Source organism: Phoca vitulina, unplaced genomic scaffold (assembly GCF_004348235.1).
Source record: "Phoca vitulina isolate PV1807 unplaced genomic scaffold, GSC_HSeal_1.0 scaffold1, whole genome shotgun sequence".
NCBI classification, from domain to species: Eukaryota; Metazoa; Chordata; class Mammalia; order Carnivora; family Phocidae; genus Phoca; species Phoca vitulina.
The window spans coordinates 37,312,890-37,330,108 of record NW_022589704.1 but is presented as its reverse complement, the minus strand read 5'-3'; the positions used below and the strand labels follow the sequence as shown (position 1 = coordinate 37,330,108).

The following is a 17,219-nucleotide window of genomic DNA, read 5'->3' as shown; positions in this document are numbered from 1 at the left end:
AATACCTACTTCTTCACTTTTTCTCTTGTTCTTTTCAGATGAGATGAAATCATATAACAAATCTGGACTTAAAAGAACATTAAGATGAGCCCCTTCAATTATAGGTAACTGATATTTGCAAATCAGGGACACTACCACACAATCTGAGAAATATTAACTTAATCCTTGGAGTGAGGTAGAGTTGTTCATGGACTTAGAAGCCTACCTAGGACTCTACTCTTCCCAGACCCACCCCATGTCTCTTAGGAAGGCAACATTTGGGTGCCACTTGTCCTAGATTCTCACCATATTTAGCAAGAGAATTGGTGATTGTGCATCTGTCCCTACTGCTAGACTCTAAGCAATTTATAAAGATTGGGCCTTTTCATACTTGTACCTCAGTGCTGAACACATAGTGGGGCTTAAATATTTCTTGAAAGAATAAATCTTTTGATATACTAAGAGGTAATGTTGGAATTAAGTTCCTTGCTCTGGAAAAATTACCAGTCTGTCCATCTTCCAGAAAAAAGGAATCTTACTTATAGGCAAACCAACTTCCTGTTGTCTAACCCCTTTGAGCAAAGTTCCAAGTCACTGACAATTATTCAGTTTTGCACCCACTAGTTTAACCAACCTTTCTTCCATTCCTCCCTCCATTTTTGGAGGCTGTATGTGATATAGCTCTCAGGCATTCTCAATACACCTTTAGGTGTATTTTATGGGATATCTGATGTTTTCTTCTTTTGGAAATCACCCTAGTATATGCAGTTTTTACCCTGTGAGCTGGCTTCCCATCTGGTATCCTATGGCCTCCCTCATTCCAGATCAAAGATTTAACGTTTCTAAACAGGAAACAAAAGTTTGCCAAAACTCCCATGATTTCATAACGCTAAGAGAACACTTAAAACTTGCACCAAAGGAAATTTAGAATCATGTAGAGATGTACAACTCCCACCATCTGTCAAGGGGCATTTTCTCCTCCTGCTTCTGACTTGCAAAAAATACGAGCTAATTTTGCCTGCCTAACGCAGAATACCAGATGTCCACGCTCTCAGATAATTAGCCTCTTGAGTCTTTTATCTACACAAACTTGTCGTTGAAAAGGTCCTTGGATTTGAAGTCAGCGGATGGTGGAAATATCATTTGACAGTCTAAGCCCTAGTCTTTTTTGAGATTGGGTCGGTTTCATGCGGGGGGGTCTGAGGAAATTTCCCAGACTGCTGGCCTGTTTTTCCACTTTGCCTGTCTAGGCGGATCTGGGGACAGAATTATGCTTCTCTGGGTATCTGCTTGCACAAGGGTTTACTGAAACGGTCACCATTGTGCAAGCTCTGTCTTTTCAGCGCAACTAACTTAAGCCCAGGGAGATGCACCAATGTGTTACGCAGGCCTTCCTGACTCCCGCAGCTGCCCTAGGCGCCCGCCGGCTCTCCCAAGGCCTCTCCCCGGCCCCCGCTGCAATGTCTCTCCCTTCCTCCACGTCGCGGCGTGTGAGCCGTCGGCTGTTCCTTCTTTCGTGTCCCTCCCTCCGCCAGCCGGTCCTTTCTGGGACTCCTCCCGGTCCTCCCGCCCTGCTCCGCGCGGGCTACGGCTGATCCGTCAGTTACCGCCCCTCCCTGGCGCCCGGACCCAGAGCGCCGCTCCACCCCGTCCCGCCCCCACCCCGCCCCCCTCTGGCGCAGGCAGACTTCCCCTACATCCGGGTATCGACTCCAGCCGCCCAGACTCTGGCACTATGGTCATGGCGGAGGGGACGGCAGTGCTGAGGCGGAACAGGCCGGGCACGAAGGCGCAGGTACTATATTTGCACCTTTTCTACAGGGGAACTCTCGGTGGCGACGCTGGCCGCCCCGGAGAGGAAGGTTGGGCCGAGGCGGTAGGCTGGCGGGTAGGGGTACGCGTGCCCGGCCTGCTCTTCCGGAGCCGCAGCCCCTGGGTCTGGCTGAGGCGGCGGTGGCGGATCGCGAGGCCTGCGGAGTCCTGACTTGAGGGTGGGCATGAGGGGTGGGTCGGAGCGGCGGGCGGTGACGGCCAAGGCTCGGGGCTGAGAGCGTGTCAGCAGCGACTGCTTGTTCTCGCCTCTCCCCTGAACCACAGCTGACCATCGTCGGAGGGGCGCGGCCCGCCAGGTTGTGACCCTGGGGTTTCGTGAGGGTCGGGGCCGCCACGGCGGGAGGGGGTGTAAACACAGCCAACCTCTTTCTGGCTTCCGGTTCCTACCTGGTTTGTGACGTGCCTGCCCGGCTTCTGCCATCCAGCTTGTCTAGCCGGATCCGGGTGGTGATAATTTACTTTATCCTCCTCCTGCAGTTTGCCTTTGACCATTTCTAGCTGCAGCTGTTCTCTGCCCCAGCAAGTTTTCATCATCAGATTGCCCTGGTTAGATGTCATTCCTTATTATGTGAGGCATAGTCAAGGAATGAACTGATAATAATTTTATCAACTTTTAGTAGGGCAGTATTTGGGGTGAGTTGGTGTTCGTTTAGGTATTGATTCTGGGGGTTTTCAAAAGACGGGATGCCTCACATTTAAAGAAAAATCAAACAGGCATTTAGATTTGATGTGATTAATCTACCAGCTGAAATAACGTTGCTGTTGAGTATATGCTCTAAAATCAGAAGAGATGTGTTAAAGTGTAATTTTAAAGAAAAAGTGATATAAGTGGGGGGGAAACCCAGGAAAAAACCATGGAGCTCTGACCATATGCCAGAGAATAGATTTCAATATCCTGTACAGAATTTTGGAAAGGGAGTCCTTTCAAAATATCTTTTAGATCCAGACACTTCCTACATCCATGTTACAGATAAGGAAACTGAAGCCCAGAGAATTGACTGCATTTGCTCAAGGTTAGATAGTCTCTGGATTCTTAGTTCACTGGTGACCTTTTCTCTTTAACAAGTTTTTATTAGTACTGAATTTTAGAGTATTGAGCTTAAACATCGTATTATAGAGTCAAATTTAGCTGTCAGTTATTTCTGTAACTGACATTTATATATTACTGGAAATTTATATATTGTTTCTTTTTACTTTCCAAACTTTCTTTATAAATGCTCTTTTCTCAGATAACTTTACTTCTTATTTATATGAATGGGAATTTATTTCTTTTTACCTTTTGCTAACTTTATTTATAAATGCTCTTTTCTCAGATAACTTCTTATTCTTTGGAAACATTGTTTCTCCTAAGTGATCAACTTTTATATTTTCATATTCAGAGGTCGACTTTTGTACTCACATTCTGAGAATCGCCATTCATTTTTATTTACTCAGTTCTTAATTTTGAAAGGTTATAAAATATTTTAAGTTAATACTGTAACATCTGTTTCCTATGTTATAAGTCACGTAAGAGAAATTTCCTTTGCTTTTTTCCACATTGTCATAGATCAAGGTTGTTAAATCATCACAGGAAAGGTCAGGATTAAAAAAGGAAAAGACTGCATAAGCAGCAATCTTTTCCTATTCCTTGTCTGTCACTAATTTCCTTCAGTGAAATAGGTCTATTCTAAATGATTTATTTAGAACTATCTTTCTACTTTTTTCTACTTATTTTTTTTTAATTAGTTAGATTGGGATATAGGCACATAGTTGGTTTTCAATAAATGTTTATTCCCTGAAGTAGATGAGAATGTTCATTAAGCTGAATTGTGGTTCCTTTTGTGTTTATATGACAGGTATGATGAGACAAAACATTTGATTACCAGTTACAGTTTTGTGTGTTTTCTGGATATTCCTATATGTGTTTTCTGATATTTTTAAAACAAAGTATTTTACAAACTACCTTAATTTTTTTTAAAAAGGAAAGTATAGTCAAAGCATATTGATAGAAACAAGTTTCAGTATAAATTACATAGGAACAATTTAAAAACTAGTCTTCAATAATATTTAGATGGTATCTAGGGAGAGACATCCTGGAACAATTTCCAGAAAGTTGTTTTTATTTCTTAACATATTAAAACAAAGTTCATTTTCATTCATACAGGGCAACTATAAAAAAGAAAGATACGAAAAGTTTAAGACACTTAAGAAGGTATACCCATCATCTACACTCATAACTAAGACATTACTAATATAGATGAATCCCTCTTTATCACATTCTTCTGTTCTGTCTTCTACCCACTCTTCCCAACCAATGAAGATGATTATTCCTTTTCTTCATACTTTTACTATGTATGCATTATATCTGTAGGTATGCTTTGGATTTCTTAAACTTTTATTCATGTGGTATCATACACTGAATTCTTCCGTTTGCTTAAGGTGTTTGGAGACTTACCCATGTTGATTGGTACAGGATTATAGATCATTGGTTCACTACTGTTTCCCCCAGTTATACCCCAGAGACATTTATCTGTCTGCTAAGGATACGTAGATAGACCTTGCTGAAAAAGTCAGTCAGATGGGAAGATTCTTAATCACTTAGGGGAATGTCTGTGAACTGGACTATCTATAGAGGAATTCAGAACCATTGCAAGGTGATCCACAAAAGTATTGATCGCCCTTAAAAGAAGGCTGGATGACTACTTTTTGATGGAGCTCATATTTTGATTTAGAAATTTAAAACACCATTTGTAATTGGAATAATAATTTATAATGTCTGTTTACAATAGTACTTACGAAACAGTAACTACCCCCACCACAAACTATTCTCTTTTGGTAAAAAACTGATTCAGTGCTTGGAGATTCTTTTTCAGCTTAATGTTTTGAGAAATGTTAAACCACCATAAACAAAAAAGTGATTGATTTATCTCCTCAGGTAATACATGGAAAGTTATGGGAGCCCTATTTGAGGGATTTGTGGTTGAAAAAAATGTAACTTATAGTTCAGTTAAATAAAATTTTGGTGTTCATTTAAAAACATTGAATAAAGTTCCCTTATTCACTGATAATCCTGTTATTTATAGTATGAGAGCTTTTTTCTCTAGTGTAACTTGGGAACTTTATTGAGAATTGAAGCTAATCATAATAATGTTCTTTTTTGTAACTTTGTATGTGCTTTAACAATGAGTTTTTTTTAATAGGATTTCTATAATTGGCCTGATGAATCCTTTGATGAAATGGACAGTACACTAGCTGTTCAGCAGGTAATAACTGTAGTTTCTTTTGCAACTCCAATAACCTAAGCATTTTACCTCTCTTGGCATAAATATTCCTATATGTTTTAACACAAGTTTGAATGCATGGAAATAACAGAGTGCCTGTTTAAAGCTTTTATCAATCCTCCATTTTGTTTTAAGATGATATAGTAAACTATAACGAAGCTTAAGTACATTTTAGTGTCTATTAATATCTACCAAATTAGGGTACCAAATTTTATTGTAGAGTGAATTTAATTCAGTTAATTGAATGATAAATTAGAATAACATAATTAAGGGGAAAAATAACATAGTTGGTGACTGAACGCTTGAGAGCATATATCTAAATTTACTAAAAGTTACCATTCTTTTTTTTTTTTTTTTTTTAAAGATTTTTTATTTATTTGACAGAGAGAGACACAGCGAGAGAGGGAACACAAACAGGGGGAGTGGGGGAGGGAGAAGCAGCTTCCTGCTGAGCAGGGACCCCGATGTGGGGCTCGAACCCAGGACCCTGGGATCATGACCTGAGCCGAAGGCAGACACTTAATGACTGAGCCACCCAGGCACCCCAAGTTACCATTAGTTCTTAACTTTTGTGCAGCTCTAATATATTTGAGGGCTAAGATGCCTCCCTTTAGGTTGTTGCCACTATCAGGTAGCTTACTAAGGCAATGATTATCAAGGAGGTGGGTCTCTGTAGCATGTGTGGTTTTAAAAGCCCCTCAAGTGACTCTTACACATTCTTATTGAGAATCACATATATACTCATTGGGTTTAAAAAAAATGTAGCAGTTCTTCCAAAATGAATAAAATCTATAATCTGGGGAAAAATAGTTTCTATAGCTAATTATTAAAAGTTGCTTTAAGGGGTTAACAAAAGGATGACTGAAATTAGGGTGTACTAGTATATTGGACTAGACATTGGTTAACATATTTAAAGGAAAAATACACAATAGAGAGGCCGTTTGGCTTTATCTTGATGGCTAGATAATAAACGTAGATGGCTATTTGGATTTATTGTGTTATTTGAGGATCCTGGAAAATGAAATATGAATATAGTTGAATTCTTTGAGCATAAAAAACAATTCATGATATTAACAAATCCTAAAAACCTTTAGAATGGACTCAGTATAATATTTAGATACTTAGCGCAGGAAATGGACAAGCATTCATGAATGAATGGCTATTTGTTCATTGCCTTTTAAGAATGTATTGTTCAAACAAATATTTATTGGGCAATGAGATAAGCCTTGTGGAGGATACAGAAATATAAACCTAGAGCTCTATGCCTGGAAATTGGGAAAAATTAGAGGAAAAGTGTATAGGTATTTCTCCCTTTGAAAGTAGAGGTTGTGGGTGCCTGGATGGCTCAGTCCGTTAAGCATCTGCCTCCAGCTCAGGTCATGATCCTTGGGTCCTGAGGTCAAGCCCTGGGTCAGACTCTCTGCTTAGCACGGGAGTCTGCTTCTCCCTCTCCTTCTCCCTCTTCTGCTGCTCGTGTGCTCACTCTCTCACTCTCTCAAATAAATAAAAAAAAATTTTTTTTAATAAAAAGTAGAGGTTGTGTGCTGCTACTTTACTGAATAAAAGTAGAGGTTGTGTGCTGCTACTTTATTGAATTTATTTGAACAGTTTTTTTGTGGAATCTATAGGGTTTTCTACATATTGAGAGCATGTCATCTGTAAACAGGTAATCTTCCTTTCTAATCAGGATTTCTTACCTAATTGCCTGGCTAGAACTTCCAATACTGCTTTGAATAGAAGTGGCAAAAGCAGGCATCTTTATCTTGTTCTTGATCTTAGAGTAAACATCAGTCTTGCACATTGAGTATGAGGTGCAGTGTGGGTTTTTCATATATGACCTTTATTATGTGGGGTTATTATGTTACTAGTTTCCTTCTATTTCTAGTTTGTTGACTGTTTTTATCCTAAAAAGGTGTTGAATTTTTCAAATGCACCAATTGAGATGAACATGTGGGGTTTTCCCCCCTTCATTTTGTTAATGTGGTGTATTGATCAGTTTTTGCATGTTGAACCATCCTTGCATTCTAGGAATAAATCTCACTTGATCATGATGTATAATCTTTTTAATTTGCTGCTGAATTAGGCTTGCTAGGATTTTTGTATCAATGTTCATAAGGGTTATTGGTTTCTAGTTTTCCTCGAGTGTCTTTGTTTGGCTTTGGTATCGTGCAATGCTGGCTTCATAGAATGAGTTAAGGAAGTATGCCCTCCTCTTTGACTTTTTGGAAGAGTTTGAGGAGGATTGGTGTTCTTCAAATGTTTGGTAAAATTCACCAATGAAGCCACTGGGTCCAGGGCTTTTCTTTGGTTGCACAACAGCAGGGGGAGAGGCAGTCCCTTCTGAGTGGGGAGCCTGATGTGGGGCTCGCTCCCAGGACCCTGAAATCAGGACCTGAGCAGAAGGCAGTCACTTAACCAACTGAGCCACCTAGGAACCCCTAGAATTGGTTTCTTAATTTCCTTTTTGGATTATTCATTGAAGGTGTATACAAACGCAACTGATTTTTGTATATTGATCTTGTATCCTGCTATTGCTGATTTTGTTTATTAGATTTATTAGCTTTCCTGTGGATTCTTTGGGATTTCTGTATATAGGATTATGTCATCTGCAAGTAGAGATAGTGTTTTATTTATCTTTCTTGTCTAATTGCTCTGGCTAGAAATTCTGCACATTGTTGAATAGCAGTGGTGAAAGCTGGCATCCTTGTCTCTTTTCTGATTCTAGAGGGAAACCTTTCAGTCTTTCAGCATTGAGTATGATGTTACCCATGGGTTTTCATAAATGCCCTTCATTATAATTAGGAAGTTCTCTTCTTCTTTTTTTTTTTTTAAGATTTTATTTATTTGACAGAGAGGGAACACAAGCAGGGGGAGTGGGAGAGGGAGAATCAGGCTTCCTGCGAAGCAGGAGCCTGACGTGGGGCTTGATCCCAGGACCCTGGGATCATGAGCTGAGCTGAAGGCAGACGCTTAACGACTGAGCCACCCAGGCGCCCCAGGAAGTTCTCTTCTATACTTAGTTTTCTTAGGGTTTTTATCATGAGAAGATGTTGGATTTTGTCAAATGCATTTTCTGCATTGAGATGATTGTGGTTTTTTCCCTTTGTATATTAATATAGTGTATCCATTGATTTTTTAAAAAAATTTAAAAAATTTTTGTCTAAGTAATCTCTACACCCAGTTTGGGGCTCAGACTCATAATTCCGAGATTAAGAGTCACATGCTCCACTAACTGAGCTAGCCAGGTGCTCTGATTGTTGTTGTTGTTTTTTTTTTTTTTTTTTTTTTTAGTTTTGAACCACTTTTCATTCCTTGCAGCTTCCTTTTGATTGATGTTTGTATGGTATATCTTTTTCCATCCTTTTACTTTTAACCTACCTAAATCATTATATTTGAAGTAAGTTTTTTGTAGTCAGTGTATAGCTGGGTCGTTTTCCTTGTTCTGTGTGATAGTCTTTGTCTTTCAATGGGTGTATTTAGGCCATTTAATATTAATTTAGTTATTGGTAGATATGTTTAGATTTATATTACTGCCATAATATTACTTGTTTTCAGTTTGTTCCCTCCTTTTTTTTGTTCCTTTCCCCTTTTCTGCCTTTTTACAGAGTGAGCATTTTTATTATTTTAATTCTAATTTTGAGTATCTTTTTTTAATTTTTATTTTTAAAAATATTTATTTATATGAGAGAGAGAGAGAGTGAGCACGGGTCAGAGGGAGAGAGAGAAGCAGACTCCCCGCTGAGCAGGGAGCCAGTTGCAGGGCTCGATCCCAGGACCCTGAGATCATGACCTGAACCAAAGGCAGACACTTAACCGACTGAGCCACCCAGGCACCCCTTGAGTATCTCTTTATTTTTTTATTTATTATTTTTAAAAGATTTTATTTATTCAGTAGAGAGAGCATGCGCACACAAGCGGCGGGGGCGGGGAGGTACAGGGCAGAAGGAGAGGGAGAAGCAGGCTCCCTGCTTAGCAAGGAGCCTGATGTGGGGCTTGATCCCAGGACCCTGGGATCATGACCTGAGCCGAAAGCAGACGTTTGACCAACTGAGCCACCCAGGCGACCCGAGTATCTCTTTATATAATATTTTTGATAATTGCTCTAGAGATTACTAAATACTTTTCAGTCTACTTAGAATCAGTGTTTTAACCACTTTAATTGAAATGTAAAAACTACCTTCCTATAGATCCCATTATCCCTTTATGCTTTTGTTGCCTGTATTACATCTACCTACATTGAAAACCTCATCAGACAATGTTATATTTTTTGCTTTCATCTGCTAAACATATTTTAAAGAACTCAGGAGGAGATGGCCTATTATATTTATACCCAGATATTTATAATTTATGTTGTTCCTGATATTCTAAGTTTTCTTCCAGTGTTATTTATTCTTTTCCTTTTGTCTAAAAGTACTTCCTTTAGCAATTCTTTTAGAGTGATCTGCTGGCTAGGAGTTATCTTTAGTTTTCTTTCATCTGGTAATGTCTTTATCTTCATTCCTGAAGGGTATTTTTGTTAGGTACAGAATTCTGGGTTGACTTTTTTTTTTTTTTTTTTTTTTTTAAGATTTTATTTATTTTGAGAGAGAGAAAGCGAGTGAGCATGGCAGGGGGGGCGGGGAGGCACAGAGGGAGAGAGACAAGCAGACTCCTCCCTGAGTAGGGAACCCGACTATGAGGACAACACAGGACTCAATCCCAGGACCCTGGGATCATGATTTGAGCCAAAGGCAGACTCTCAACCGGTTGAGCCACCCAGGTGCCCCATTCTTTTCTTTGAGTACTCTCAACATGTGCCATTCCCTCCTATCTATGGTTTCTGATGAAAAAGCTGCAGTTTTTAAAATATTTTATAGGTCCTGTGTCTTTTTTTCAATGGCTTATCTTTAGTTTTTGGCACTTTGATTATGTGTCTAGGCCTGGATTTCTTTGGGTTTTCCTGTTTGTTGTTCACTCTGCTTTTCTCTATTGTGGTAAATATATGTAGTATAAAATTTACCACTTTGCCATTTTAAGTGTACTTTTTTTTAAGTTTTTAGTTTAATTTTTTAAGTAAACTCTACCCTCAACATGTTCTACCAACTGTGCCAGCTAGGGCCCCTTAAGTGTACAGTTCTGTGTGGCATTAAGTACATTCACATTATTGTGCCATCATTACCACCTCTTATCTGCAGATTTTTTTTTTTTTTTTTGGTGGTCAGCAAAGCAGTTTATTGAGTGATAGTAAGAAGCTCCCGAAGAGGGAGGGGACCCAAGAAGTTGCCCTTTCATCTTTTTTTAAAAGAACTTTTCAACTTTAACAGATGAAACTCTGTGCCCATTAAACAATAACAACTTCTCATTACTCCCTTCCCCCAGCACACTCATCTTCTTGAGTTGATATTTTCATGTGTTCTTTGTATACCAAGTAATTTTGGATTGTATTCTGGACATTTTGAATTTGTTTAGACTCTGGTTTTATTTAATCCCATGGAGAACGTTGATATTTTTGTTTAGTAGGCTTTTGACCTGATTAGATACAGGCTGCAGGTTCCAGCCAGATTGAGGTTCCAGTGTTGGTTCAGTTTTCAAAGCCTTTGCACTACTCCTTGAATCTGTTCTGTGTGTACCAACCCATGGTCAGCCTGGGTGAAGGTATATCCATTAGCTCAGTTCTCCATCTGTCATATGCAAATTATGATCAGATCAATGCATGTGGGCATGCACAGATTAGGATAGAGCCCAGGAGTTCCTAAACACCTTTATGGGATCACTTTTCTGAGCTTCACTGTCTCTAATATCTCTCTGATACATTCTGGTTTCCTGGGGCCCATCTATTTGGTCCTCCAGCCAGAAATCACTTACTAGAATTGTGTTGGCAGTTGTGGAAGGTAAAGAGAGAAAAAGAAATAAGGTTTGATCCCACCACCAGATGGAGAGGATGGGGTTCTCTTCCTGAGAATTTTGTCTCTTGCATTTTTCTGTTGGCAGCTGCTTTTGCTGCCACTGTGGAATTGTCTCAGGTGTAGACTGAGAGGGGAGAAAAAGCAGAGGGCAAAAACCCAGGAGCTTTCTTCCACTCTTGTTGAGTTTTAGCAGTGCCATTTTCCACTCCTTGAGACAGAACTATGTAGTTTCTCCTGGATCTGTCAGCACCAACAGTGCTAATTTTTGGGTTTTATCCTGAATTGAGTTGAGGCCAGGGGATACCAGAGGACAAAAGAAACACAGCAAACTCACTGCCAGTTCAGTGATACTTTGAATTCTGGTGTTCTTTCCAGGTCCTCTTTCTGATATTTGCTTTACAGAGACCTCAAATTACTGCACTTTGAGTTCTGTCCAGATTTTATGGTTTTGTTCAGTGGGAGAGAAATTTTATTTATTTGACAGCACAAGTAGGGGAAGCAGCAGGCTCCCTGCTGAGCGGGGAGCCCGATGCGGGGCTCGATCCCAGGACTTGGGGATCATGACCTGAGCCGAAGGCAGTTGCTTAATGACTGAGCCACCCAGGCGCTCCAGGAGAGAAAAGTTGATGTGTGTTTACTCCATCTTACCCAGAAGTGGAAGCAATAAAATGCTTTTGCATGGTATTTTACTGTGTATTTTACTCTTTCCAAATGATTTCTAAAAACTGCTTTAAGAAAAATCTTACATAAAATACAGTCTAAAAACTGCTTTAGGAAAAGTCTTACATAAAATACAGTATAGATCATTGTAATTATTAATAATTATAGCCCACAGGAAATCACTAGAAAGATATATTTCTGCCTTTTTCATAACAGAAGAAAGAAGAATTTCATGCTGTTTTTGACTTAGTCTAAAATCTGATATAGTAATTACTGTACTGAGGAGACTTGAAAGGCTTGGGAAGTGAGTATATATACTGAGAGCATCTGAAATGCTAGTGAGCTTGATCAAGGTGACAGTATCAGGTAGAGTGGTAATGCCTTTGGAAGCTAACAAAAAGTTTCTTTTCAAGAAATGGTAATAAGTTAGGATTTTAAAGTCCTTAGAAGCATAAAGAACACTATTGTTATGAGGTTGTTTTCTGGATTTTTTTTTTTTTGGGTAGATTTCCTTAAAGATTACAAAGCCAGTTTCTTAATAGTTGTAGTTTACTCAGTTTCAAAAAGTCTTAGCATTAAAATTCAGAAGCAAAAGTTTTAAGGAGTAATGGTAAGTGCTCTTCTGTTTAACTGAATTACTAAACATAATAAAGGTAATGTTGAAGAGGTACTTAATATTCAAGCTTTTCATGATAGAGCTAATTCTTTTTTTCTAATTTTATGTTTGTCTATCTTCTGATGCACATGAAAAAATTAATCCTAGTTTAGATTTATATCACATTATGATGTGTGACAGAATAGAGAAACATGTTGCAGTTTATAAGTCGTTAGTTTTCAGATAGTTTTTGAGGGTGATAAAAATAATTTTCCAGAATAAACAGAAATTAGTGATATTACTCAGAAACAATGTAAAGAGTTCCCTAAGATAAAAGTTAAATTCAGTGAGCATTAAGACATTTACTTTTTTTTTTTAGCTCGTTTTAAAGATAGCTGTCTCTATTTGCATAAAAGTATGGAGGACAGTTCAGAAAACAATGACATTTTTGCTTTCTTTTCAAAGTTAAGGATTTCTTCTGTTCTCTTAAATATTTTACACAAATCATCATTAATAAAAGGATTCTAGATTCCCTAAAGATTGACAACTTGTAATTCTACTTATAAAAAATTTAATTATTATAAGTAAATTGTTATTAAATATGTGGTTAAAAAATTAATATTGATTATGAGCAAACCATGTTGCAGAGAATATATTTTTGTGTGCTAACTATCGAACTGTTTTTGGGACCACTAAAGAATATTAAAGAATCAGGGTCTACACTCCATTTTTTTTTTTTTAAAGATTTTATTTATTTATTTGAGAGAGAGAGAATGAGAGACAGAGAGCACGAGAGGGAAGAGGGTCAGAGGGAGAAGCAGACCCCCTGCTGAGCAGGGAGCCCGACGCGGGACTCGATCCCGGAACTCCAGGATCATGACCTGAGCCGAAGGCAGTCGCTTAACCAACTGAGCCACCCAGGCGCCCCTACACTCCATTTTTGGTAAATTTTTTCTCCCTAATCCTTCACGGCTTTAACATTTCAGGTAATTACATATCTTTATCCTTGACTTCAAGTAATGTAGTTTAGGAAAAGACAATAAAAATTTGTTAAAAATCTCCTGTGTGCCAGATGCTAATACTAAAATTTAAAACAAAACTAAGTCTCTTTATTTGAGGGAGACCCTCAAAAATAACTAAGTGCTATATATTAAATATAAATAAATGCTTGTAAGAGTTCTATAGGAGGTATAATGGGAGCAGGAAAGATAAGAGTGCATAGACAAATTGCTAATTTAGATTATATAGTGACAAATGGAGGAAATCAGAGGGAGTTCTGTGAGTACTAGAATAATCAGGAAAGATTTGAATGTGCTGGGGGAGAAGGAATTTGGAAAGAATTGTATGGAGTTTGAGGTGGCCAGTGGAAAAGGTAAAGAATTTGCTATTTTCTGCTTGAGAGAATCAGTTTCATGCAGAACTTTGAAACTTAGGATAGGGTCAGAAAATCAGGAAGAATGGTTTAAATAGGCATTAGGGAGTCATTAAAATCTTTTGAGCAGGCTTTTCACATGAGAGTAATACTCAAGAAATGTTGCCTGAAAATAAGCATAATAGATAGGTGTAAAAAGGCCCTGTAGTTTAAGTTTCTGTAATCAGGCATTTTAATCTAATTTAGCCTATTCAAATTTCAGCTCAAGTCATGATCTCAGGGTCATGAGGTCGAGCCCCCTGTCAAGCTCCTCACTCAGTGAGTAGTCTGCTGGAGATTCTCTTTCTCTGTCCCTCCCCCAGGATTGCAAGCGTATGTGTACACATGTGCTCATTCTCTCTCAGATTTCAGAGTATTTAAATCATAGATTGAATGAAACATTAAAAAGATCTGAAAATTTAAAGTTTTATTTTATTTTATTTAAATTAAAAGTGGGGCGCCTGGGTGGCTCAGTCCTTAAGCGTCTGCCTTTGGCTCAGGTCATGATCCTAGGGTCCTGGAATCCAGCCCTGCATTGGGTTCCCTGCTCAGCGGGAGGCCTGCTTCTCCCTTTCCCACTCCTCCTGCTTGTGTTCCCCGCTCTCATTGTCTCTCTCTGTCAAATAAATGAATAAAATCTTTAAAAAAAGAAAAAAAAATAAAAGTGAATGTCCATGCCTTTTTTTTTCTTTTAACTTAGTTTTTCTGCTAGTCACTTTTTTAAAACAACTTTATTGGATTCTACATACCATAGAAATCGCCCATTTAAGATATACGTACATGGTTTTTAGTATATTCACAGGGTTGTATACCATTACCACAATCTGATTTTAGAACATCTTCATTCCCCACCCGAAAGAAATCTCATTCACATTAGCAGTTATCTCCATTCTCCTTTGTCTCCTCTTCTTTCCCTAGTCCTAAACAACTACTATTTTTTGTCTCCATAGATTTGCCTGTTCTAGATTTGCCTGTTCTAGATAATTGATATTAGTGGAATCCTATATTATGTACCACAGTTATATTGTCTACATTATGTTTTTATGAAAATTATAGTTTACAGTTTTGATCCCAAATCCAGTCCTGGTGAGTACCATATCTGCACTTACATGGTAGATCATATCCCAGAGAAGTTGAATTGGAGAAAGCATAGGTAAGGGTTACCTCCTTTCTTCTGAATTAGTGATTATGATTCTGTACTTGGTTTCCTATTTTATGTATAACCCAGAAATGTTGGAACATAAGAGCAGCCATGTATTCAGAAATTAAATATATTTAACATAAGATTTATCATGAAGTACAATATTTTAATTAACTTTGAGAACTTTTTTTTTATAGTATATTCAACAAAACATACGAGCAGATTGTTCCAATATTGACAAAATTCTTGAACCACCTGAAGGCCAAGATGAAGGTGTATGGAAATATGAACATTTAAGGTAAATCTTCATGATATATCAAAATAGTAATAGTACTTCCACTTGTAAAAATAACCTTTAATGTTGATGATTATGAATTGCAAATAAAATCATTATGTAATCACAGACTAAAAAGCCAAATTTAAAAGCTTTTGTGTTTTCAGTGTGATAAAGTTTTCAACTTTGTGATTGTTTTCTTCATTTATTATGGGCATTATTATCTATTTACATAGCTTTTTGTTCTTTTGTTCTTTCTCTCTGTCTCCCTCTCCCCCCCTTCCCTCTTTCTCTTTCTCTCTCTTTTTTTCTTGTAATCTCTACACCCATCGTGGGACTTGAACCCACAACCCCAAGATCAAGAGTTGTATGCTCTGAGCCATGCCAGGCGCCTCTACACAGTTTTTCTTAACCAGAAATTATCCCTTAATCACAAATGCATTATTTCTATTTATCCACTCATACTAACTTTATTTCTCTATAGAGGATCACAAGAAGGTCCTAGTCTAGGCTTGGTATCTGATGAGTTGCCTATTAACTACTGTGAACTTCTAGTCCTCCATGTGATAAAAAAGATTAATTTTAATTCTGGGGGCACCTGAGTGGCTGTAGGTTGTGTTCGACTCTTGATTTCAGCTCAAGTCATGATCTCAGGGTCATGAGGTCGAGCCCCCGTCAGGCTCCTCACTCAGTGAGTAGTCTGCTGGAGATTCTCTTTCCCTCTCTGTCCCTCCCCCAGGGTTGCAAGAGTATGTGTACATGTGTGCTCATTCTCTCTCTCTCTCAAATAAATAAATCTTTAAAGATTAATTGTAATTCTGAAGTAAGGAGTTTGGGCACTTTTCATGATGCCCTTTGAATGAGAGAATTGATGACTAGTGAATGACTAGTTAACTAGAGTTAACTTTAAAAGCAGCTAAATCCTGAAGTTACTAAGTTGTTTCCAGAAGTTACAAACTTCCCACTATAAATGGGAACTGAGATGAGTTGATAGGTTAAATATAAAGAATGTAGCATGAGATATATGTTCATCAGGGTTTGTTACTTTTTGAGTTGATTTTTAAGTAATAAGTGGAGTAGAAATAGGACTTGCCCTAAATAGATCACATTTCCTGCTAGACATTGTTAAGACATGTCTTGTCATAACAGCAATATCAGGTTTTTAAGACTTTTTTGTATTCTGCCAGTTTCTTGGACATATCACTTGACTAATTGATACAGGTTTTGTTTTGTTTTGTTTTTTTAAGAGTTTATTTTTAGGTAATCTCTACACCCAACATGGGGCTCAAACCCACAACTCCAAGATTAACAGTTGCATGCTCCACCGACTGAGCCAGCCAGTCACCCCGATCTAGTTTTTTAAAACCACATCTTAATACATGATAATTGAAAGTATGAATATGTAGATATTTTCCCATTCCTATAAATCAAGATAACACTTCAGTGTATATTCTTTGCCTTACTTGAATCAGCTTTGAAAATAACTACCTACTTACCTCTTGGGATTAATGATGAAAATAAATGAGGATGTTTTTTCCACTACAAGTATAATTCCAAACAAGTGAGGGCTGATTTTAGAGTTCACAGATTTAGATTGATTGATTGATCATAGGGCTCCATACCCAACATGGGGCTTGAAACCTTGAGATTGAGTCACATGCTTTACTGACTGAGCCAGACAGGTACCCCCAAGGACTGATTTTAGTATACAAGATCTTAATTTCAGATCTAAGAACTTCTCCCTATTTAACTTAGACTATAAAATATGCAATATACAAAACTTATAAAATCTTTATCCTGTTCTGTTCTGATACTGTTATTTTTATTTTTTCCCTTGAATACTATCCAATTTATTTTGGTTTTATATTTATGTATTATACATCACATATATTCTTTTATGTTTTTATCATAGTGTATACATCTTTATAGTTCACCAAGAAGAGTTTCGAAAGTAGCCTTTGGTTTTTTTCATGTACTTGGTGTAATTGATTTGAGGCTTAATACTTGCTCTCATTGGTTAATATTATGATGTTAACGGGACTTCGTTCAAATCTCTCACTAGCCCATATGGAATCTTTGTAATTAGGAAAAGATGTCTCCCCCCCCCCCCCAACACCCAAAATTAGTAAGCTATTCATTTATTAATTTTGAATGTTGATGCTGCATAAAAAAAAAAAAAAA

The 17,219-nt window shown here is 37.8% G+C and overlaps 1 protein-coding gene across 2 annotated transcripts in view; it reads left to right on the top strand.

Annotated features, from left to right (window-relative positions):
• Positions 1-17,219, top strand: part of LOC116633125 (10 kDa heat shock protein, mitochondrial) — a 39,903-nt gene that overhangs the window by 11,788 nt on the left and 10,896 nt on the right. Inside the window, exons 1-3 of one of the 2 annotated variants that reach the window (XM_032405503.1) lie at positions 1,664-1,774; positions 4,992-5,054; positions 14,962-15,062. In XM_032405503.1, the coding sequence (XP_032261394.1) occupies positions 1,715-1,774; positions 4,992-5,054; positions 14,962-15,062 (224 nt within the window). In that variant the 5' untranslated portion in view covers positions 1,664-1,714. Of the gene's footprint in view, positions 1-1,663; positions 1,775-4,991; positions 5,055-14,961; positions 15,063-17,219 lie in introns of those variants that run through there. The other variant, XM_032405518.1, reaches the window with a different exon arrangement.